Source organism: Salvelinus alpinus, chromosome 21, assembly GCF_045679555.1.
Source record: "Salvelinus alpinus chromosome 21, SLU_Salpinus.1, whole genome shotgun sequence".
Lineage (NCBI taxonomy): Eukaryota > Metazoa > Chordata > Actinopteri > Salmoniformes > Salmonidae > Salvelinus > Salvelinus alpinus.
Window position 1 is genome coordinate 19,775,007 of NC_092106.1, and position 24,261 is coordinate 19,799,267.

General features: G+C 44.3%; 1 protein-coding gene across 3 annotated transcripts in view; it reads right to left on the reverse strand.

The window, feature by feature from the left end:
- Positions 1-24,261, reverse strand: part of LOC139547981 (vacuolar protein sorting-associated protein 53 homolog) — a 33,139-nt gene that overhangs the window by 3,694 nt on the left and 5,184 nt on the right. For 2 of the 3 annotated variants that reach the window (XM_071357236.1, XM_071357237.1), the window contains 18 exons: positions 23,720-23,769; positions 23,566-23,632; positions 16,908-16,994; positions 15,934-16,049; positions 15,409-15,528; positions 14,063-14,141; positions 13,791-13,934; positions 11,758-11,900; positions 11,386-11,527; positions 11,214-11,309; positions 10,896-10,990; positions 9,592-9,834; positions 8,518-8,665; positions 8,338-8,420; positions 8,136-8,214; positions 7,888-8,036; positions 7,653-7,722; positions 7,344-7,481 (listed from right to left, as the gene is read on the reverse strand). In XM_071357236.1, the coding sequence (XP_071213337.1) occupies positions 7,344-7,481; positions 7,653-7,722; positions 7,888-8,036; positions 8,136-8,214; positions 8,338-8,420; positions 8,518-8,665; positions 9,592-9,834; positions 10,896-10,990; positions 11,214-11,309; positions 11,386-11,527; positions 11,758-11,900; positions 13,791-13,934; positions 14,063-14,141; positions 15,409-15,528; positions 15,934-16,049; positions 16,908-16,994; positions 23,566-23,632; positions 23,720-23,769 (2,049 nt within the window). Of the gene's footprint in view, positions 1-7,343; positions 7,482-7,652; positions 7,723-7,887; positions 8,037-8,135; positions 8,215-8,337; positions 8,421-8,517; positions 8,666-9,591; positions 9,835-10,895; positions 10,991-11,213; positions 11,310-11,385; positions 11,528-11,757; positions 11,901-13,790; positions 13,935-14,062; positions 14,142-15,408; positions 15,529-15,886; positions 16,050-16,907; positions 16,995-23,565; positions 23,633-23,719; positions 23,770-24,261 lie in introns of those variants that run through there. The other variant, XM_071357238.1, reaches the window with a different exon arrangement.

Here is a 24,261-nt window from a genome sequence, read left to right on the forward strand (position 1 = left end):
TAGAGGGAGTCCGACCAGCAACTGATTTGACTGTGCCGGGCCGGGCTCAGACTTGCTGCGCTGTGTATTATTATGTTTTAAATAGCGAGTGACTAAAACAAGCACCCGTTGTCTCTCTCCTCTCTGCTGCAGTGACCACCACACAACATCAACATTGTTCATCGCGCTGCCCGTGTTGCTGAAGCTGCAACATAATTACAGCCATTTCTGACTGAAAAGTTATTTTACCAAAATCCCTAATTTTATTGGGAAAAACATTCCCTATTCCCTCCACCCTGCTCTCTTTACGTGACACATGAACACATCGCATGCACGTGACCAAAGCCCTATTCACAACTGGACTAGTATTAGTAGAGAACGTTGGTTATGTAATTATTACTCCAGAATGTCCGTATATTACAGAGAACTATTCTGCCGGAATTCGTTTTTTTCCAAACTGCCCCCTGTAATTGTTTAAAAAAAATAAAATGTTCAGTTATGATGGAAGCCTGGAGGTTTTCATTCTAGGCGTGACGATACCCGTATTACAACATGTTCAGGTGATGGGCCCACACTGATGACTCAAGCTTGTTTCCCAAGTTTCTAAACCCTACCAAACCATCTTTGGTATAGTGCTGACATAATATTTGAATTGAGGACATGTGCGATCCGCAGTACATTCCAAATGCCCCCCAGCCTTCAGATGTGAGCTAAACAGTGCAATTACACTTGAGATGCGTTTTAAGTCTATGGATGAGAAAGTTAACTTATCATTTCCAAACATTTAGGTCAGTTGTATGCTGCTTTGCGATCTATTAACAGTAAGGGTTGCATTAAATAAGCTCAATATTTTTTACTGATGCATTTGGCAATATTCAATTCATACGCATAAAACATAAACAAAAGCATTCACTGTGAAAGTTGATATATAAATGGCCAACATGTAGCCTATTCATATATAGCTTATGCGCAGCACTTAGTTCATTTATCGAATCAGTTCTTGTTTTATTGCGCAAACAACACCTGTCAAACTCAGACATTTCTCTCAAAACACACAGATGTCAATTCACACGGGACTAGTATTATCAGAGGACCTTGGAGTTCGCCATAAAACAGTAGGTTATTCTGGCTGGAATTGTTACTCTCCTGCCATGTAAAAATTACTGACATGACAAATTCGGACGGGAACTAAAATTACAGATGTGTTGTACACATAATTACGTTACCCAACGTCCCCCAGTAAAACTAATCCCATTCGAATAGGGCACAAAAAGGCCTGACCAATAGCATATCATAATCACATCAATAAATTGGTTATAACAAACAACACCGTAACACCAAAATGTCTGCAGAGGACGTGCCAAATAAACTCGAAACTGGGAATGTTTACTGGTTGCTCAGGAGGTAAAAGGTAAAGTCAGATGTGTTGATTAATTTGACTAGTTGTGGAAAATACTGGAGATCAAAAAAAAGAAGGTAAGGTGCTGTTAGATTAGGTGCTATTAGATTACAATATAATTATATAATACATAACAATATAATTACATTGTTCCAAACGGTCAGAAGAAACACTAAATAATAATGGAATAATAAAGATAATGGAATTCATTGCCCTTGACAATCAACAGTTCTCTGTCGTGGATGATGTTGCCTTTCGCCGAATGGACGAGCACCTTGAGCCCCGGTACACCCTACCAAGTAGGCGATATTTTTCAGATGTTGCTCTACCGGAGTCACACAGTATTGTTGAAACGCACATATATGAGCTACATGCTATGGGCGTCACTGCCATTAGCTTCACGACTGACATTTGGACCAGCGACGTCAGCCCCACGAGCATGCTGAGTCTGACAGCACAGTGGGTCGACGAGGATTTCGTACTGAGGAAAGCCGTATTGCATGCTCAAGAATTTGCTGGTTCTCATACCGCTGCTGCCATTTCAATGGCATTTGACAACATGTTTGAAAATTGGAAACATGAACACACTCCTAGTGCCATTCGAACAACTGACTGGAGAAATAAGCTCATCAACTGCGTCTGCAGCAGACGTGATACCCTCTGTCATGGCATTGAAACACCTGCTCAACAACAAAACTGCAGACACAGACCGTGAGGTTAAAACTTGCAAAAGTACTCGAGGCTGTGAACAAGTGAATCGGTGGAATTCTCTGAGCTGCTTTACTGTGTCGCCAACATGCTCGATGCTAGGTACAAGGACCGCTACTTCGATGCAGACAAGAAACAGGGTTTATGTGAATTGTTACACACAGCTGGACAAGATGGAAACAGACACAGTGACAGTGCGCACCGAGGAAGAGAGGCCACGGACAGACAGAGCTGAAACTTCACTGCTTGACATGTATGATGAAATCCTGGTTGAGACTGAACAAATTAACGAAACACAGCAAGTAAGTAAAATAAATAGATTGTGATTATGTTTTACTGGTAATGGGGACATGCGTAAAAGGCTGCAAAAAAATGTAATATCGGTTAGCGGTATCGTTTTTCTTTTTGCAAGGAAAATATCACATCTGTATCGGACAAAAATGTAATATCGGTGCATACTTAATATATACATGTTTTTTTGTCACTGCTCAACTAAAGAAATCTCGATCGACCAACAGCCTATCAACCAAACAATCGACTAAATGGGGTCAGCCCTACCTTGATCATCCATGGGCATCCTACAAACATTCAACCAGGAACAGTCCATCTGTAAAGGCCTGAGGCCCCACACTGACCTATGTGTTTGGATTGATAAAAAAGTAGTCAAAAGTAGTGCACTACATAGGAAATGGGGTAACATTTGGGACACAGCTGATTAATTTCTCTGGACTTTCAGCATCTGTAGGCCCTGCCTGGCCCAACATGGAAACAATTCCCTGAGGCACTTGCTCACCAGGCTGAAATGCTCATCTCTCCTTCCAGACTCACATTAAGCATCTCCAATACAAAATTAAATCTAGAATCGGCTTCCTATTTCGCAACAAAGCCTCCTTCACTCATGCTGCCAAACATACCCTAGTAAAACTGACTATCCTACCGATCCTTGACTTCGGCGATGTCATTTACAAAATAGCCTCCAACACTCTACTCAGCAAATTGGATGCAGTCTATCACAGTACCATCCGTTTTGGACATATACTATCCACCACTGCGACCTGTATGCTCTCGTTGGCTGGCCCTCGCTACATATTCGTTGCCAAACCCACTGGCTCCAGGTCATCTATAAGTCTTTGCTCGGTAAAGCCCCGCCTTATCTCAGCTCACTGGTCACCATAGCAACACCCACCCGCTCCAGCACGAATATTTCACTGGTCACCCCCAAAGCCAACACCTAATTTGGCCGCCTTTCCTTCCAGTTCTCTGCTGCCGATGACTGAAAATGAATTGCAAAAATCACTGAAGCTGGAGACTTATACAGTGAGGGAAAAAAGTATTTGATCCCCTGCTGATTTTGTACGTTTGCCCACTGACAAAGAAATTATCAGTCTATAATTTTAATGGTAGGTTTATTTGAACAGTGAGAGACAGAATAACAACAAAAATATCCAGAAAAATGCATGTCAAAAATGTTATAAATTGATTTGCATTTTAATGAGGGAAATAAGTATTTGACCCCTTCTCAATCAAAAAGATTTCTGGCTCCCAGGTGTCTTTCATACAGGTAACGAACGGAGATTAGGAGCACACTCTTAAAGGGAGTGCTCCTAATCTCAGTTTCTTACCTGTATAAAAGATACCTGTCCACAGAAGCAATCAATCAATCAGATTCCAAACTCTCCACCATGGCCAAGACCAAAGAGCTCTCCAAGGATGTCAGGGACAAGATTGTAGACCTACACAAGGCTGGAATGGGCTACAAGACCATCGCCAAGCAGCTTGGTGAGAAGGTGACAACAGTTTCTGTGATTATTCGCAAATGGAAGAAACACAAAAGAACTGTCAATCTCCCTCAGCCTGGGGCTCCATGCAAGATCTCACCTCGTGGAGTTGCAATGATCATGAGAACGGTGAGGAATCAGCCCAGAACTACACAGGAGGATCTTGTCAATGATCTCAAGGCAGCTGGGACCATAGTCATCAAGAAAACAATTGGTAACACACTATGCCGTGAAGGACTGAAATCCTGCAGCGCCCGCAAGGTCCCCCTGCTCAAGAAAGCACATATACATGCCCGTCTGAAGTTTGCCAATGAACATCTGAATGATTCAGAGGACAACTGGGTGAACGTGTTGTGGTCAGATGAGACCAAAATGGAGTTCTTTGGCATCAACCCAACTTGCCGTGTTTGGAGGAGGAGGAATGCTGCCTATGACCCCAAGAAACCATCCCCACCGTCAAACATGGAGGTGGAAACATTATGCTTTGGGGGTGTTTTTCTGCTAAAGGGACAGGACAACTTCACCGCATCAAAGGGACGATGGACGGGGCCATGTACCGTCAAATCTTGGGTGAAAACCTCCTTCCCTCAGCCAGGGTATTGAAAATGGGTCGTGGATGGGTATTCCAGCATGACAATGACCCAAAACACACGGCCAAGGCAACAAAGGAGTGGCTCAAGAAGAAGCACATTAAGGTCCTGGAGTGGCCTAGCCAGTCTCCAGACCTTAATCCCATAGAAAATCTGTGGAGGGAGCTGAAGGTTCGAGTTGCCAAACGTCAGCCTCGAAACCTTAATGACTTGAAGAAGATCTGCAAAGAGGAGTGGGACAAAATCCCTCCTGAGATGTGTGCAAACCTGGTGGCCAACTACAAGAAACGTCTGACCTCTGTGATTGCCAACAAGGGTTTTGCCACCAAGTACTAAGTCATGTTTTGCAGAGGGGTCAAATACTTATTTCCCTCATTAAAATGCAAATCAATTCATAACATTTTTGACATGCGTTTTTCTGGATTTTTTTGTTGATATTCTGTCTCTCACTGTTCAAATAAACCTACCATTAAAATTATAGACTGATCATTTCTTTGTCAGTGGGCAAACGTACAAAATCAGCAGGGGATCAAATACTTTTTTCCCTCACTGTATCTCCCTCACTAACTTTAAGCATCAGCTGTCAGAGCAGCTCACAGATCACTGCACCTGTACACAGCCCATCTGTAAATAGCACACCCAACGACCTCATCCCCATATTGTTATTTTTTTGTTTGTTGCTCTTTTGCACCCCAGTATCTCTACTTGCACATCATCATCTGCACATCTATCACTCCAGTGTTAATGCTAAATTGTAATTATTTTGCCTCTATGGCCTATTTATTGCCTTACCTCCCTACTCTTCTACATTTGCACACACTGTGCATAGATTTTTCTATTGTGTTATTGACTGTACGTTTGTTGATGTGTAACTGTGTTGTTGTTTTTGTCGTACTGCTTTGCTTTATCTTGGCCAGGTCGCAATTGTAAATGAGAACTTTTTCTCAACTGGCCTACCTGGTTAAATAAAGGTGAAATAAAAAAGGTTGAAGAGAACAACTCTACAAACCTTGTATGACTGTTCAAGGCCTTCCACACATTCCCCTTCGTCTGCCGCCCATTACTGTATGTAAACATAGTCAAGACATTCCTCTATGGACTAACACCCTTGTGTGTTTCACATGTGGAATCATCCATACACATCCCGGGTGACGACACTGAGGAGAGGCCACTTACCAGTTGTGAATGTCTGAAGTTGTTGCAAAGCACTATGGGCGAGCGGGTGGACATTTTGAAGCGTTGTCTGTAACGGCTGATAGATGAAATGTGTGAAGCAAGATGTGTAATTCAGGGCAAATTATTGCTTTGTGGATTGGCATGTTTATCGTACAAGCAGAAAAGAAAGGCCATATATACTGAATATCTGGTAACTAGAAGTTGATTTGTATAAAATAATCTGATATATAATATTGACAAGAAACACAGAAAGGGAGATGAGGCTATGCTTGCATCTTCAGTAGTCCTCTTGGTTGTGCTCAGAATAGATTAAAATATGTCCTAATGGCTCTGATGGCTGTGGCTGATGTAGGTAGCATGATTAGAGCAGGTTCCAGGCTGACCAATAAAACAGATCAGTCTGACCATTAGAGCAGGTCCAAGGCTGACCATTAAAACAGCCCATTAGACAGACATCGAGGCTGCATTCCTTTTAGGCAGGCAGTTAAGCGTGTGTGTGTGTGTGTGTGTGTGTGTGTGTGTGTGACAAGGGGGTGAGGGAAATTTCCTCTGGGATCGGGTCACAAGCCTTGGGGGCAGATGTAACTGGACTAGGGCAGGGTGAGGGGATAGGCTCTAGGGCAGGGTGGGGTTTGTCTGAGAAGACCGGTGTGTGCCATTGTCTTTCTGCATTCTATTGGTTAACCCTGGGGCAAGGTCAACCAATCAGACTGTATTTACTCTGTAGAAGAGACAAGCCATGGATACATGTGTCTGATGCGTGTGAGTATTCACAAAAGTGTGTGTGTGTGTTTGCTTGCGTGAGTATACGCGGATGCCTGCATTCCCTAACCATTCACACCTCTCTTGGCTTCAGCTGGCCGACACGCTGTGTGTGTGTGTGCGTGCACGTCCGCATATGTGTTTTAAAGCCTGCCTTCCTCTCCTGTCTCTCTCATTAAAATCCAGGGGTACAGCTCAGTTCCTATTCCTCAGGTACCTAATGTGAGGTGGCCTTCTACTGGGAACTTCGGCATAAAACTCTTTCCTTAGTCGGGTTAAAAAGAAAGAATTAGCCTGTAAACAAGCAGTTATTCAATGAAAATAAAACTTAAATCGATAATCTGGTCAAGTCAGACAATGTTCATACTTGGCTCAGAGGTCAAACTGCACAAAACTTAAGACAATAGCCTGTATTTAGTCTTAATATTTAATGCCAAAACACAGGAATGAACAGTGGCTATAGTCATGTTTAACCAAGCCAGTGTATTTAAAGGGTAGAGGTTACTGGTTAGGATTAACCTTGAGGCGTGGGTTAAGGTTAGGCTTTAGGGTCAATTAAGTGGTAGGATTAGATAGAAGTGACTGTAGTGAAACTTTGTTGCGTAGTTGTACAGAAATGTTGTAGCATGGTTGAAGAGAAACATTGTTGCATGGTAGTGTTAAGCACCTATCAGTGTCTAAAACGTGTACATATACACGCAGCAGTGTTCTAGAACATTGGACCATTGGCTTTCATACTTTTAGAATTCTCAGTGCGGCTTATGCAACTTCAACTTCAACGGTCAACACATTCAAATAATAGAGGAGCTGCGTTGGTTGGGAATTTTGGGGAGGTGCTGTGCGTCTCGCGCAGCTGGTGGTCTTAGAGCCATGTATCTGTCACAATGGGACGTCGGACTAACGCGTCTCGGCGTCTGTAGACTCATTATGCTTTAGTGTCACAGGGCTCACCTTGAGGATCATCTCAGCGCGGGTCATCCCCTTCACGACTATCTTGGTGTAGCTGGCTGGGGCCTTGCGGACCACCTGAGACCCTATAGAGGGCAGATCCAACAACACTGTCTTCAGGGAGTGGGTGTCCAGGAGGAGCTGAAGAACAAAGCAGAAGAAAAAAAACAAAAAGTTACCAATAAAACTAGCTGAATTATCAGCTACAGGTAGCAAACAAACAATTGTCAAAAAGTTTGTATCGTTTCGGAGACCGTAAGCATAATTCTACTTAGGTAAAGGCTAATGAAATAAAAGGGTAAGTATGTTTACCTGTTCAGCCCCCACCATGCTGATAGTCTTACACCTGAACAAGTGGTTGATGAATTTAGGAATGAAAGAGCTGAGGGGGAAAAAAGACAAGATGGAATATAAATTAATTGAAAACAATATAGAATTTAGCATTTCTGAAAATGTCTTTAAAATCTCAGAATCAATTGTCTTGTCAATGGGAGTACCAAGTCTTCCTCACACACATTGACGAACAGTGAAGAGGGAAGTAACTCACTTGGTGAACTTGATGCAGAACTGGGTGAAGTATTTTCGTGTGGAGGCCAGGTTATCTCTGATGATGGGGACGTTCTGTTTGATGTGCATGATGACTGACGTCACATAGGGACTCTGGTCACCTACATGCTCTACGCTCTGCCATGGCATCTAGAGGGAAGGAGACCAAGAGGGACAGTGAGGGAATGGTTGAAAGTGAAAATAGAATATGACAGTGTAAGGAGGAGAGGAATGCAGTGTGTGTCACACCTTGCTCATGGCAGTGAGAGCAGGGTCACAGGCAGCATCCAGGTCCTGAACAAGCAACTGGATACTGTTGGAGATCACACTGATAGACACAGAGAGAGACAGAGTTTACCGTCATGGGACTTCACATCCAATTATTCCACTTTATCTCAAACTATTGTTCATTTTGAGTTGGCAGAAGTTGCTCCTAGGATTTGGTGCGTACTTGCTGAAGGTGTCCATCTCTCCAGTCAGGTTGATTCTCTCCACCAGGGTCTTATCCACCTTCTCCTTCAGCTTCTCCTCCAACTGACAGATACAGAATAGTTTAACATGAAGTCTAGGCCCGTTTGAGTGTGTGAGTGTGAGTGTGAGTGTGAGTGTGTGTGTGTGTGTGTGTTCTAACCTGCTGTGTTGTGGCCAGACAGTACTCTGCAGTACTGAGGATGCTACAGATGAGACACAGCTCCTCTACAGTGAACTTAGCTGCCTCCGAACCCTCCTTCTCCTGCAGTAGACTCTTGATGGTCAGTCCTCCACTGTTACTGCTAGTCCTGAGAGACAGAGAGTGTGTGAGAGAGATTGAGAAAAAGAGTCAATAGTTCTCTCGTGAATTAGGGACAGAAGTGTGCTCACATGAGCTCTAAAGGGAGCTCATAAACCTAGTGTGAACTGACAAGGAGAAATTCCTGTCTCTAGTTACAGGTTATAATTCAAAGCAAGTTTTGTATAATTGAGACAGCCAGAGCCATACACACAGACGGGCATGGTTACCATGGCTAAAACGCCCCCCTCTCATTAATAAACGCCACAGCCGAGATTTCTGGGAAAACCACAACACAGCTCCAACCCCCAAAGGGCCCCCTTTAAAACTCCACAAACCAATACACACCACACAAGAGGTCTGTGTGTGTGCATGTCTATCAACCACAGTGAATAATAGGTCTTATAATGTGGCCAGCGAGCCAAAGATGTTTTCGCTCATGAAGTATTAGTCCTCACCGCGATGTAAACATCTCCAGCACCACATGACATGCAAACCCAGACTATCAAACAAACCCCGGAGAATGACGGATCACTCTTCTGAATGAACAAACTAACTTTGGCAGATTCCTTCATCAAAAGGGAATTGAAGCAAATGACAGCATATATCATCCTTCAGAATTTTTACCTTGCTTTGACAGAAGCATTTGTCCCAGTCCAGCTCCTAGCAGGCCACAGTTTATACTGGTTGTCATAGTACCACTTGTGTTTGAATATTTTCCCTAGCAAAGCCAGAAACCACCCAAAAAATGGTTTGAATGAAAACCAGAGTACACGGTGGTCTTCCAGAACCCGTACTGGGAAGTACTGCAACCCTGGTTCTAGGGCCCAATACAGTATGTGAGCAGCATGAATAAAAAGCACTTACTAAATAATTACTAGACCTACATCACACAAATAAATCTGATCATCATTAGGCTAGGCTGTAAAAAATTACTTGGGCAGGTTTCCAGACAGTATCTTCCAGGCATACTCTCTGAGGTACTTCTGGAAGATGGTGGTGAAGGCGATCATAGGTTCCCCTGTGCTGAGCTGAGAGCACTGCACCATGCACTTCTTATAGTAGACAAACAGGTCAGCACAGCTGGGCAGCACCGCTCCACCGTCCTCCGTGCCCACCTTGGGGGGGCCCTGCGCCCGGAAGTCTGACACAAAACGGTCAATCATCTCCCCCAGGTTCCTGAGAACAGTAACACACACAGTTCAGTGATGAGCCCCAGATACCAGCACACACACGCAGGTTGACGTTTATTGCCATGAATTTTGCCCTGGAGGCAGAACTGAGCGATTTACACTAGATGGGCCAGCTGAAAATTCAAAATTGGCTTCACCATAAATATTCATGAAAACAAAAATTAGCTTTTTGGTCTTAATTTAAGGTTTAGCATTAGGGTTAGCAGTGTAGTTAGGGATAGGTTTAAAAATCAGATGTTATGGCTTTGTGGCTGTGCCAGCAAGTGACCACCCTGCAGAGCTGCCTCCAGAGCAAGATTCATGACAAACGCCAACCTGCCACACACAGTTCAGTGATGATAAAATGGAAGAGAGACAGACAGGGTAGGAGATTCTCCCTCAATTGCGGCTGTCTTCACTGTACTTTGATATTAATGTCTAAACGGCTGTTATGGTCAAGTACTTTACCCCACTGTTACTGTAAAATGAAGCCAAGGACAAAAAAACTAAACCCACTTTGTATGAACAATCAGGTCACTATTCTCTCTCCTGTTGTATTCCATTGAGACAAGCTGCTTTGGAAACGCCTAATGTAGAATCGTCTGGCCATGTCTGTTGTGAAAGGAAGCCATAGCCAGATAATGTAAGTCCCAGTCAGACTGACAAACACTAAATGCTCCAGAGGTCCAATACTAGGGTTTTCCGCGAGACCGACAAGCCCCAGATAAGTGCCTTGTTTCTGGGGAGACCCCACGTCTGAGGGGGGAGGGTGGAAGGAGGTGAGGGAGAGGAAAGAGTGAGAGAGAAATAGAGAGTGGGAGAGAAAAAAAAGGAAGAGAGAGGGAGGAAGAGAAGGAGAAGAACGATCTGCTGCAGCACCACTTTTCAATCCCTCTTTCTCAGCGTCTGTGGTCATGCAGCTCATAGGAACCGTTTCAGCCACAGCAGAGAGAAACAGAAAGAAACAGAAACAAGAGAGGGAACGACAGGGGGGTGGCTGATGAGGGAGAAAGGAAAAGTTCTGGGCACACAAATCTGTGCCAGATCTTTACATCACACACAACTCACTTGTCCTGAGACTCGATGTAGACATAGAGGTGAGACTCGAAGCACTTGGAAATGATGCCATGGAAGGGGTTGTCAGGAGCCTTGTGCTTCTTGGGCTGGGGAGCGGAAAGTGGTCAACAATGTAGGATGTAATAACTACTCATGATTTCTCTCTTGGGGATGAGTATTTTCTTTCCAAAGTCATCCCGTAAAAGGTCCTATCGAGATCCTTCTAGAGATATTCCCATCATGAGTCACCATGACACAGGAAATGACCTCAGGTCAGCCTATACCTATCAAGGTCGATTTTCAGACAGGGCCATCTCAAACATGTCTTACCCTATCCAGATCCTCCTCCATCTCTGACCCATCCTCTCCAATCTCGTCCTCCAGGAAAGGGTTGGTGGACTCCAGTGGTGTCTCCGGCTTCTTCACCTGAAAACAACATTACAGTCAGCAATGATGGCCCGAAGATAATGATTGTGTGTGTGTGTGTGTGTGTGTGTCTAACCCCGGGCCCGTCAGTGAGGGTGCACCCAGAGAAGCGCTTGGCGAGCAGCCCCTCGAAGTTGGTGGTCCTCTGAATGGCAAACAGAAGCAGCTTGACCTCGATCTCTTTGGCCCGCGTCCGCATCACTTTGGCCAGCTCTATCCTGGATGACACACAGACACATAGGGTTGTCAACACGTCACATTGCAGCATGAATGATTGTGATAGCAAGTCAGTGCTCATGTAGGCTAACAAAGACTAAATCAACTGTATACTGAATAGTGTTCGGATGATAGGAGCACAACTATTACAACAGTTGATAGAATGTGATGACAGTGAGGCACTGGCTGTCAACAGTTTCCAGCACAGGGGTGTGTGTGTGTGTGTGGGTACCTGGTGATGTGGCAGAACTCCACAGCGATGCGTTCAGTCATACACCACTCTTCAGGGAACATGCGTCCGTACTTCTCCTCATAGTCCACCAGCTGACGCTTAATCCAGGCGTAGCGCCGGTCAATCTTATCCAGCCAAGCTACCTGGGTCAGTGGACAAACACACTTTCAGGTGGAGGGTCCACAGACACACTGTTACAACACTAGCATTATTTAAGATCAGTCAATGTACATCTCAATGATGATTCACATGATCTACAAAGGAAGAAATACTAGTTTGTGTTTGGACCACAAACTAAAATATATTTTTGTGTTCATTATCCCCATTTGTACCTACTGAAAATCCCTTGTGTAATGGACCCAAAATGGCTGCCTTAGTTTAAAGTCAAACAGACAGCGTTTTAACTACTTCGCAGATGTAAAACAATCATATCAGTAAAAAAATAAAATACCCAGTTTATGCTTCAAAACCAACTTTATAAGAGGTTTTAAAAATAGGTTATATTTTACTTTAATTCCATAACGTACATTAAGGCATTGTTGCAGTTCAATATAATTCACCAATACATTTCTTGGTACTCCAAAAAATATTGCTCAGGTTGTAAATCACAGCTGGCCTGGTACATTGTTTGCTGCCTCCACCCATTTGGGTCGCACCGCTTCAGTTTCAATAACTAAATATTTAGAACATATACGGACGACTGAACTAAGGCTGGGAATGTCAATACAATCAAACTAGCAAGAGCAATGATAACAAGTCAGTCATAACGTGGCTAATAGGCTAGCGCATGTGTCAAACACAAGGCCCGCGGAACGAATAGGACACACAAGCGAGTATAACAGTTGAGTCATCTACTTTATGAAATTACAGCCTGATGCGCTGGCATCAGTGAATTCAGCAACATTTGAGAAGTAGTCTAGGCTGGCGACTCAACTAAAGTACAATACATTTTGAGAGGCTAACGTTAGCTAGCTAGCTGGCTGCAGGGAGGATGTCATGTCATTGGATAAGAGTGTGAGTGATTGACTTTTTCCCTCATATCGTTTTTCGGTGGCTACAGCTATAGATACAGGTGTCATTTGGTTAGCTAGCAAGAAATGTGAATCACTTTGCTAGCTAGCTATGCTGAACTTGAACGACTTATCTACAGTTAGCATATCTCTTAGTTGTCAATCAAATGAATTTGGCATCGATCTAATGGGCAGGCAGGCAAGCTCACATTTACTTGTCAAAATTCAGTTAGGACAAGCATGCATTGGCAGACAAGCTGCAGAACGACGAGCAGGGTACTATTCACCATCGTTTATCAGTGCAATTTTGATGGCCAACAACCTAAAATGTTTGAGAGGGTTTACCTAATGTTCCCTTGTTAGATTTTTAGCTCATCTCGCTCTGTCTAGCATTCGTTTTTGGGTCTTGTTGTTGATGTGCATAGGCAACTGAGGTAGAGATAGCCTACCTTTTCATGGTTGTTTGATGAATAGGACTGTGAAGTTGCCAGATGTAAGAGGACTCCCAAGTGGTATTTACACATTCGCAGAAATCCATTCAAGTGTATTTTGTGGCTTTTGGTGAATGCGTTCTAATGATCTAAAGTCGCACTGTTGCAACTGCCTGTAAACACACAGTCCAGTTCGATGTGTATGATGGCAGGCCCTTGTGGCAAATAGCTTTTTTGCATATAGGCCTAATGTAGCTCTGATTGGCTATGGCTCACCGGTCTGCATAGACTCCAGTCCTGGACAGGGGCCAATGTTTTTATTAGATTTTATTTACTGCAGTGTCTATTAATTGTCCAAACGCACAGCCGCTTTGCCACTCTATATTGATATAGAATTTTCACAAATGCCTTACTATACATAACTCCCAAACATTCTATGAATTTATGTAAACGGCCACATTCAAATTCTCGCTTGTCAGAATCATATCATATTCCTGGGAGTGCATATGAACAGATTTGAATAATATTTAATGTTGCTAAAATGCTGTCAGTTCCACTTTAATGCTTAGCAGTACAATAAACTGAAACTTACATCCTGGTTCTCCTGGAAGAGCACCATGTACTCAGAGAGGTGCTGTCTGATGAACTTCTTGATGATCTCCTGTTTGATGCGGGGGTCCAAGACGTTGGCCACGAGACAGGCATCCCTCAGAACGTTACTGGGCCCTCCTGCTCTCTGGGGATATAGAGTACACAAAATACCTTAGGTTAACACACATACAATTATAATATACATCAAATAGATAATGTATAGTCACACATACAATTGTTTTATGACGCACATATATCACACAAGGCATTCACCTTTGACCCCTGAGCGGGGAAGGCCTCTTCAAAGTCTGCCAGGATCTGAGTCCCCAGCTCGCTTTGGGCCACTTTCACCCTGTGGATGACACAAACAGTGAAGAAACATTGAGAAAACATTGCCGTCGTGAAAGCTGGAGCGGAGTTTAGAGCTGGTGTAGCATAACTGTAGATATTTTCATCATTAAACGGTTTCCCAAATGGTAGCTAGGTTGGGTGTGACCCACTGGTAAGTTGTGACTGACTGGTTTCAGGCCGTGGCAAAACTGGCATGACTTGGCCAGTGGTTTTGTTTACTCATTGGGACAGACAAATTCCAGAAGAGTTTATTGGGTTACACAGTACAGCACATAGTTCCATGGTGGGAACCAGAACATCTGGCCAAATGTGAAGAGTGAATCTGGTGGGGCATTCAGAGTCCAATCTTAGAGCAACAAGAAGAACCTTCCAGAGTAAACAAGATGGATACCATGCCACAGGGAGGGCAGTGCCCTGCAGATGCCCCTGACAACCAGTCAGACCAATGCTCCAGCTGTCCCTCTGTCTGGTCATCCCACCATTAGTTTGTCAATTTCTTCTGAAGACTCAGTATTTTCCATTTACCCTTTTCCAGATAACAAAACAGTGGTGGTAAGAGTGTGTGGGTGGCTTTGATGGACATTGGACACACAACTCTGGATAAACATAAGTTTGTGGAAGAAAAAATAAATAAATTCAACGACACCTCCCACACACACACAAACACACTTCCTTACTCTCCTAAATTCATGTTTTTATCATCCACTCCAAGCCAAACAGAGCAGATAGCATAGCTAGCTCCCCCAGCCAGAGGGACATAGGGACTAGCTGGGTTGAGGGCTGAACACAGACCTTACTCTGTAGTGATGGTATGGGGTCTGGACTAGTGCTTAACACACCCCAGAACTGTTCCTGTGGAGGGGAAAGAAGAGAGAGGACAAAGGCCTACTCTTTCAATCACACAAACAAGAGCACATACACAAAGAAACACTCTCGCTCTCTCAAACACACTTTTCCTCTGGCACGCACACACAAGGACACTCTCTCAAACACACCCAGCCAGAGGAAAGCACAGCCCAAGCCCTCAGTGGAAAATGTCTGCATAAAGGAGTTCCTATTCAGTGCATCTCCTTCCTGTGTATTTCAGCAGCCTGCAGCCTCCTCTCCTCAGTAAATATAAAACAGGGTCTGACTGATGAGCACAACAGAATTCCTCTGGGCTCAACAGGCCTGGCCTGGGCTGGCTGTCAGTTCAGAAAGAGAATGTGTTGCCCGTGTGTGTGCATGTGCAGGGGTGTGTGCGTACATGCGTGTGCGTGTATGGTTACCTCTCTGAGAGCTGTCTGATTTGAGGGATGCCCATGTATTTGTGGAAGTGCTCCAGGACGTTGACTACACCCTGTAGCAGGTTAGCCACCTCTCCATACTGCCTCTTCCTCGTCATTGCCCTGGGACACACATAGAACACATCACTGACAGTTCTAGCTTGGAGTTCTGGATAATGGCTACACATACGAGCAGCCACTTCAACATCTAGTCAATGGTATATGTGCCAAACTAAGACAGACCCAGCACCTTGCCTTGAGGCAGTAACAGTGCACAATGGTTTCCAATGATCTTTAGTATTCCTTTTTATGTGCCAACTCCTAACTTGAGATGCACATAGAGCTACATTTTCACAAATCTTTCATTGACATCAATGCATGTATAACAAGAAAGTCTGAGTCGCCCACAAATATTTAACTTTGGAGTCATCCCTGTGTAACTTCTAGATCGGTGCTTTTCAAACTATGGGTCGCAGCCCACCGTTGGCACTCCCCTCCACGCCCATAGGTGGCACGGTGAGTACCCACTCTAGAGAGTCCACGCCACCGGCCAGCATGTGCAGGTGGTTGAGGGTGGTGATGGAGGTGGTCAGGTGACGCTTAGCATGGTCCAGCTGTTTGATGTCCCGCGTTATCTCCTTGACCTAAGAGATAGAGAGAGGGAGGGGTGGGGGAAGCGGTAGAAGAGTGAGGAGAGGGTGACAAGGAGCGGCGAGAGAGGGGGTGCGAGAGCAGCGAGAGGGGGGGGGGCGAGGAGCAGCGAGAGAGGGGGGGGCGAGGAAGCAGCGAGAGAGGGGATAGAAGGAAAGGAGCAGAGAGGGCGCGAGGAGCAGAGAGAGGGAAGGAAGAGGAGGGGATAGAAGTAGAGGAGCAGAGAGAGAGGGGGCAAGGCGAGGAGATGAAAGAGAAAGAGTAATAAGACATCTGTTTGAGTTGAGACATAATTGCTACAACATACCCATTGAGGGAGGGGTTCCTCTCCATTGTTCCCTCTCCACCCACCAAGCCCAGCAGCCTTCCTGTGACCCCCCCCCCACATACACACACACACACACTTTGTTCTTCTATCCTCGTGGGGCCTAAAATTTATTTCCATTCAAAATCACATTTTCCCTAACCTTAACCTGTAGCCCTAATCCAAAACCTAACGCCTAACCCCTTACCCTAACCATAATTCTAACCCCAATTGTAAACCTAACCCCTATGCTTAAAATAGCCTTTGTCCTCATGGGGACGTGTGAAATGTCCCCACGGAGGATAATTTTCCTTGTTTACTATCCTTGTGGGGAATTTAGGTCCCCACAAGGAGAGGAAGAACCAACCCACACACAGCAGGAGGTTTAACTCCACTTATAATAACACTACATTGTATGTCAGAGTCCCCAGGGGGCACCCTCAGTCACACACACAGTCACACAAACAGGGACACCCTGAAGCTTTAAACAGGGTAAACAAGATGGCTCCTGTGGGGGAGTCTGGCTGTGTTTTGTTTGTTTACTCACCATTTGTTCAGATTTCTCAGCCTTGTCCTTAATGTCTTTGATTTTGCCAAAGAGCTGGCCGATGGCTACCTGAGCCTCCTCCAGTGCCTGGGAGGGAGAGAAAGGAGAGAGAGACAGGGTTGAAAGAGGTAATTTAGGTACCAGGACTCTCTAAACAAGTTTACTTTCTGGCAGACATCTCTTCAGACACAGTGGGATGTAGCTGACATCTAGCAACTAATGCAAAGAGGGATTCTTTTCAACTTCTCTATCGTCCCTTAGCCTGGTACCAGATCTGTTTGGCGTGACAATGGCCATAGGAGTTGGCAAGACAGCACAATAGACCTGGGACCAGGCTATTTAGTCTCTCCTTACAGCAGGCCAGAGGCTAGTGTTCACATAAGAATTTGGCTCTAGGTTTCAAGATTACAGGCTAATCAACCCCATCTTTGTTTAGTAGGAAGAACCAGGGACATTCTGGAGTCATGCTATTCTCCTCTCTTCCTTGTCAGGTTGTATTTATAGGCACCCCAGCAGGGGAATGGAAAACCAAACAAAATAGCGTGATGAGAAACCAGAAGGAACGGCGTGGGGATGAGAAACCTCTCCCACAGTTTGCTCTCACATTCCAGTAGGTAAGAAAATCGGTCTCCCTCTCCTGCCAGCAGCTGCACACAGAGAGATATCCTACTACCCATTCCCAACCCCATAGCCATGTATTTGAACCCCAAAAACCCATGTTATAGACTGACTGACTGGCTAGCCAGAGGACCTGCTCATGACATGCGTTATCACATTGCTCAGAGAGGGGTGTCAAGCAAAATGTCAAATAAAGTGCAACTCTGGTCAAAAGATGTACAGTCTCTCCAATCCTCTAAAAATGTTATCCTATTGACTAGTGTTTGGCCACAAATTCTTGGAACAACTGGGGTGGAGAACAGAGTGGGGCTTCTTTCACAGAGAAGTAAACTAATTGCCATCTAATATTTCTATTTTACGCCACGCAGCTGGGCTTTGATGGTCTGAGTTGGGCTTTGGCACTGCCATCTGATGCCAGAGTAATTGGGGGTAACTGGCCTAACACTGGCCCAATGTGGGGTGTGTCTGTCTGTGTGTGTGGGTGGGGGGGGGCTCTCCTCTCCTTCTCACAAAGATGGAATCCTAACAGCCGGCACCAGCTGCCTAAGGAATGTACCACTTTTACAAGGCTCTTCAAAAGTAGACGGACAGGGAAAACACACACTCTCTTCCTCACACACAATCTGCTTGTTGACAGGAATGGATTCCTTTTTGTCTCTGAAGGAAGCAGCATCTATTCTGCTTAGAGGTTTAGCATGATGACAGGGTCACAGAGCCAGACTCAAGGTCACAGCCAGACTCTCTGTATGTGGGGACATACACACACACACACACGCAGTGGTAGACCCCTCAGTTAAACCAGCGGGCATGCAGGGCAGGCTCTGATAAATAGTAACCATGTAGTTTGTTACCAGGAAAAAGCTAGGAAAGTCAGGGGCAGGAAGCTGAGAACCTTGGTTGGTCATGACCTGTTGAGGGTTGCCACTGGCCAGGACCATCAACATACTTAGAATACTTTACAAAATGCCTCACTTCCTTGAGCTTACCATTGATTGATCTATACCTGATTGAATAAGTGAAAGCAAGGTCTCTACAGTAACTGCTTTCACCAATCCAACCCTCTCAGATCTGTGATTACCTCAGAGGAAGGGAGGATGTCATTAGAAGTCGACCGATTCATCGGAATGGCCGATTAATTAGGGCCGATTTCAAGTTTTCATAACAATCGTAAATCGGCATTTTTGGACACTGAATACATTGCACTCCATGAGGAGACTGCGTGGCAGGCTGACTACCTGTTTCGCGAGTGCAGCAAGGAGCCAAGGTAAGTTACTAGCTAGCATTAAATGTATCTTATACAAAACAATCAAATCTTAACATAGTCACTAGTTAACTACACATGGTTGATAATATTACTAGTTTAACTAGCTTGTCCTGCGTTGCAAATAATCAATGCGGTGCCTGTTAATTTATCGAATCACAGCCTACATCGCCAAACGGGTGATGATTTACCAAGCGCATTCGGGAAAAAAGCACTGTCATTGCACCAATGTACCTAACCGTAAACATCAATGCCTTTCTTAAAATCAATACACAAGTATATATTTTTTTAAACTGCATATTTAGTTAAATGAAATTCATGTTAGAAGGCAATATTAACTAGGGAAATTGTGTCACTTCTCTTGCGTTCTGTGCAAGTAAAATCACGGTAAGCAGCGTTGGGCCGCCTAGCTGTTGCGACGTGAAAGACACTCACAAGACGTTCTGTTTTACAAAATGACATAACACGGTTGTCCGGATTTGACGCATATTAATACGACCCGTAACGGCTCGTATTTCATTATATTATAATTAAGTCTATGATTTGATATTTGATAGAGCAGTCTGAGCAGTCTGAGCGGTGGTAGGCAGCAGCAGGCTCGTAAGCATTCATTCAAACAGCACTTTCCTGCGTTTGCCAGCAGCTCTTCACAATGCTTGAAACACAGCGCTGTTTATGACTTCAAGCCTATCAACTCCCGGGATTAGGCTGGCAATACTATGGTGTCTATAAGAACATCCAATAGTCAAAGGTATATGAAATACAAATGGTAGAGAGAAATAGTCCTATAATAACTACAACCTAAAACGTCTTAACTGGGAATATTGAAGACTCATATTAAAAGTAACCCCCAGCTTTCATATGTTCTCATGTTCTGAGCAAGGAACTTAAACGTTAGCTTTTTAACATGGCACATATTGCACTTTTACTTTCTTCTCCAACACTGTGTTTTTCCATTATTTAAACCAAATTGAACATGATTAATTATTTATTGGAGACTAAATAGATTTTATTGATGTATTATATTAAGTTAAAATAAGTGTTCATTCAGTATTGTTGGTAATTGTCATTATTACACACACACACACATATAAAAATCAGCATCGGCTGTTTTTAGTCCTCCAATAATCGATCGGCGTTGAAAAATCATAATCTGTCGACCTCCAGATGTCATTTTGATTCAAACAGGCCCCGAGAGACAAACTACCTTTAAACACCTTAAGAACCCACCAGAATACTAATTCCATAACAGCCTGAGGCCCAAACAACCAATATCAAAAACACACACGCTGAGTAGAGCCCATAGTCTGAAGACCCTGATAAAGACCCTGAGAAGCCAGCTTGCCTCTCTCCTCCTAACGTTAATTTCCTGTGTTTAGCCTAATCGCCCAAGTGTCTGAGCATTGGGAAGGGTGTCGGGAGACCAAAGCCCAGCACTAGTCTGCCTGGCTGAGATCGCTATCTCTACTACGCCCCCATCCATCCTCTGTTCCAACCCAGTCCCAGACGGGGGAGAGGCCACATTTCAACCCTGCAGAAATAGAGCACTGTCTGCCACACATGTGGACTCTATTTGGAGGTTTTGGAGGAGGAGGGGAAGGTAGGGGGCGGTTAGAGGGGGGTTTCTTCACTGACAGATATGAAGAGATGTGGATGTCCCCCACAATGACAAGTCACGCATTCCTCCTATCCATAGACCCTGTAGTTTATTGGGTAGGTCTAGGTTGTACATAGTAAATTAAGACCTTTTTCAACATTCAATAAACAGTATACAAGGCATTCTTCATATGTACCAAGCTCTTATCATACTGAACATACACATTTGTTCATAAAGCAAACAGGCGAGGACACAATAAGTAGCTTATTCTCTGCCCAAAGTACTCCATAATAACAGGGACAGAAATATGTTCTGGTATATTACAGGAGAGGGCAAAGGCAATGAGAATCCAGTATAAAAGAGCTGGATGCTTGGTCCATAGAAATAGAATGAGCATAGATTTGTATGGGCATGTCCATTCTAGTCATTCTATTTCTGTGGTTGGGTGGGTCACTAGTGTGTCCAAAGTACATGGTAACCGTCACATTAACCCAGTGTTAAAGGATACGTTCATATTGTTTTGGGGAAAAAGAAACAGCAACACATCAACAGAGATGAACATCAGAGAATGAGAGACGGAAAGAGAGAGAGATGAATGACAGAGGAAGAGAGTGACCGAGAGTTTTCCGTACTGCATGTAATATATTGTTGATTTGTGTTGTGTTTGTGTATTTGTATGCAGAGGTCACAAAATGAAATTCCATGTAAATGGACAATAAAGTACATGGTATGAAAAACTGAGACAGAGCAGATGAAAGAGCAGAGAACCCAACTTGAATTCGTAAACTTCCCTTTCTGAACTTAGATTAAATATTTATGTTATGTTTGCTTCTCAAGGAGGTTCCCATTCCATCTCAGTGTTCCTAATAAGTACATCCAGATGCCAGGAGCTACAGTAAGACATCTGCAACACACACAAACACACGTAAGACATCCGCATGCACACACAATAACCATAACCCATCCACATGCTAGCCGGCCGGATCCCCATCCGCTGCCTCGTTGACGACCATAAAGCCCCACAGCTGACCTGATGCACATGGGAAATGTACAGTGTATAGCTGGATAATGGTTATGGTGACTGAGCTATGCAAGCTCAATGCAGTTAACATTTTCTGGCATGAATGGCTAGGCTACATGTAATTGATAACAAATGTTTGGTTTGTTAATGAGCCTCTCTCCCACTCCTATAACGCCCCACCCTCCCTCCAACACTGAGCCTCCGCCACTCACTGTTCCATACGGACTCAATGCAGCCACAATAAGCTTGTTGAGAACAATGAATCAATTTCCTCAGGGAAGAAATAGTTTCCTTTTTTATTTTGTCTGCAAAGTTTCATAATCAGGAGAACAATAGTATGTCTGAGAGCGACTTATTCATCACTTATAAATTGTTTACTGTGAGATTGTAAAGACTAAAAAGAATGGGGAGGAATGGAAGCAACTAGAGTTGACTTAAATGGGATTCAGGCAGTTTAAATTGCAGTGAACCAGTGAGACATGTTTGGCCTTCTGGTCCATGTTACCATGACGATGGGCTGGCCAGACCACTTGTAGCTGCTTTTGACAGCTGCTTAGTAAAAGAGCTGGCAAACAACAACAAACCAGTCCGAACTGCTTAGAGAAGACTGAATGGAATGATTTTCCAGTGTGTGTGTGTGTGTGTAATTCATTCCATCATAATCAACAACATCAAAGAGCCCCCTCCTAGTCCTAGGACTCTCATATGCACCCACATACATACACCCAAATTCCCCCCATCTGCTCCAAATATCCCTGGCATTCCGATTTCATCTACCCCTCCCCTGAGGCCTGGGCATCTAAATCTCCATCCGCACCCTGCTCTGATGATCACTGCCAGTCTGCCGCCCCTACAGACTAAATATAAGGGGAATCTTTCCAGCCCTTCTCTACCTCCGTTCTTTCCTCCATCTTTTGTCAACTCTCTGTTCCCCGTCTTGCCCTTTGTCATTAGGAGTGCTCAATTAAGTAGGTGGATTTGGCACCTTGGGACACACTCTGCCAAACTAGCGTGCCAGGCAAGTGTGCACCCAACCCAACAACTTTGTGTCCTTTTCTCCTCTCCTGTTCTCGCTCTCTCCATCTCTGGCTGCAATGAACACCTCTCCATCTTTCTATCTGCAGAAAGGATTCCCTCAGCTCTGTGGGAGATGTGGATGGTTCAGAGGCCCTCGGCTACGAGACCACCAGACCAGAAACCCAACGGTACAGTACCATGCTTTCGTGCTTACCAACCCCATGGGTTAGTGGATTCTGTCCAGAACATTTCCGATAATCCAGCGGTAACAGAGCAGGACCGGACCACCATCACAGAAACACGCAACACACACTGAAACAGCTCCCCCATCAGGTGTCACGTTCCCCTCAAAATCACAGTTCCCTGACAGAGCGAGGATCTGCATTACAGTACATCAATGTTTTTTCCGACGTTCTCAGACGGGAAACGGCGGGACACCAAACCACAGGTACAAATGTAACCCCTGAATAAAGGAGCGGAATTATTCCCTGAAGGACAACAGTAGTTCTAACAGTAGGGAACGGGATGGTTCTGACTCATCCTGTCCTTCTCCATGGCATTAGTGAGGACAGAGAAACAGAAAGAGGAGCACCAACATATTTGTCTGGGTTAGGAGTAATAACACTGGAGAAAAGGTTGCAAAGCATCTCAGTTAACCAGTCTGTTGGATGGATAAAGTGTGTGTGTGTGTGTGTGTGTGTGTGTATAGGGGCATGTGAGAGACAGCAGGTGTGTACAGAGAGTGTGAGACTGAGGCAGCAGCAACATGCTACAGTCTTGTAGCCACAAAGTCAACCCTCTGTGGGTTGTGTAGACTGACTGGCTGCCTCTCTCTCCACCAAAAGGCCCTACTGGGTCTCACAGTAAGCTGCTACTGCTGTTCATCTATCAAAGCACTCTGTCGCTGAGCCCAGTGCTACATACCAAGCATACCAAAACACACACACACACACACATATATACCACCCTTCCAAACATGCACACATGTGCTGACACATGCGCACACCTTAATCCTTAAATTAGCTCATAAATAACAACCAACAACCTAAGTATTTACACAGAGTCAGGGGTATTTTCCAGGAAAATTATCCAAGAACAACAGGTAGCACACTGAAGAGTAATCCCAGACGGTCCCCTCACTCACCTGTCTGCCATCCTGGCCCACATTGGTCTGGCCTCTCACCACCGTCCTGATGTTGTCATCCAGACACCTGAACACACACACACACAAAATAAATAATATTCTGTTAAACTCATGAAAAAAAGAATAATAATAATAACAAAGTGAGGTCACTCACCGAATCTTCAGACGGATCTTGTTGACCACATCATCTATATTAGCCAGTGACTGAGGAAACACAGGGGTATCATGATTATGTATTAACTCAAATCCATTCTTCACACAAAACCAAGTTGTATGGACTGATTTGTATGATGAAGGATCCTTTTCTAATGTTACAAAAGGTACGCAGGCAGCACCATCTAGTGGGCATTTCATCATGATTATTACCTTCTACTAGGTCAATCAGACCTTTGTTTTGCTAGGCCATACCCATTTTTTTTCATGTTTAAATTAATTTTTTGAAAAGTCAGGAGAGCAAGCAAAAAAATAAAAGTAGACACTTAAAAATACTAAAGCATCTTTATTTCAACACATAGCAACCTACTCAAGAGATTTTAGCATCTTCCGGAGCCTAAAAGAGATTATTCAGCCATAATTCAAGAGGAAGTTGTGTCTCGCTTTACTGGAAGCTTGAGGTTCAGATTTTTACATTTGTATGGCCTTTTTTAGCCTGGCTGACGAGACTCATGTGGCAAACAGCGAGGGAGAGCTGTGACA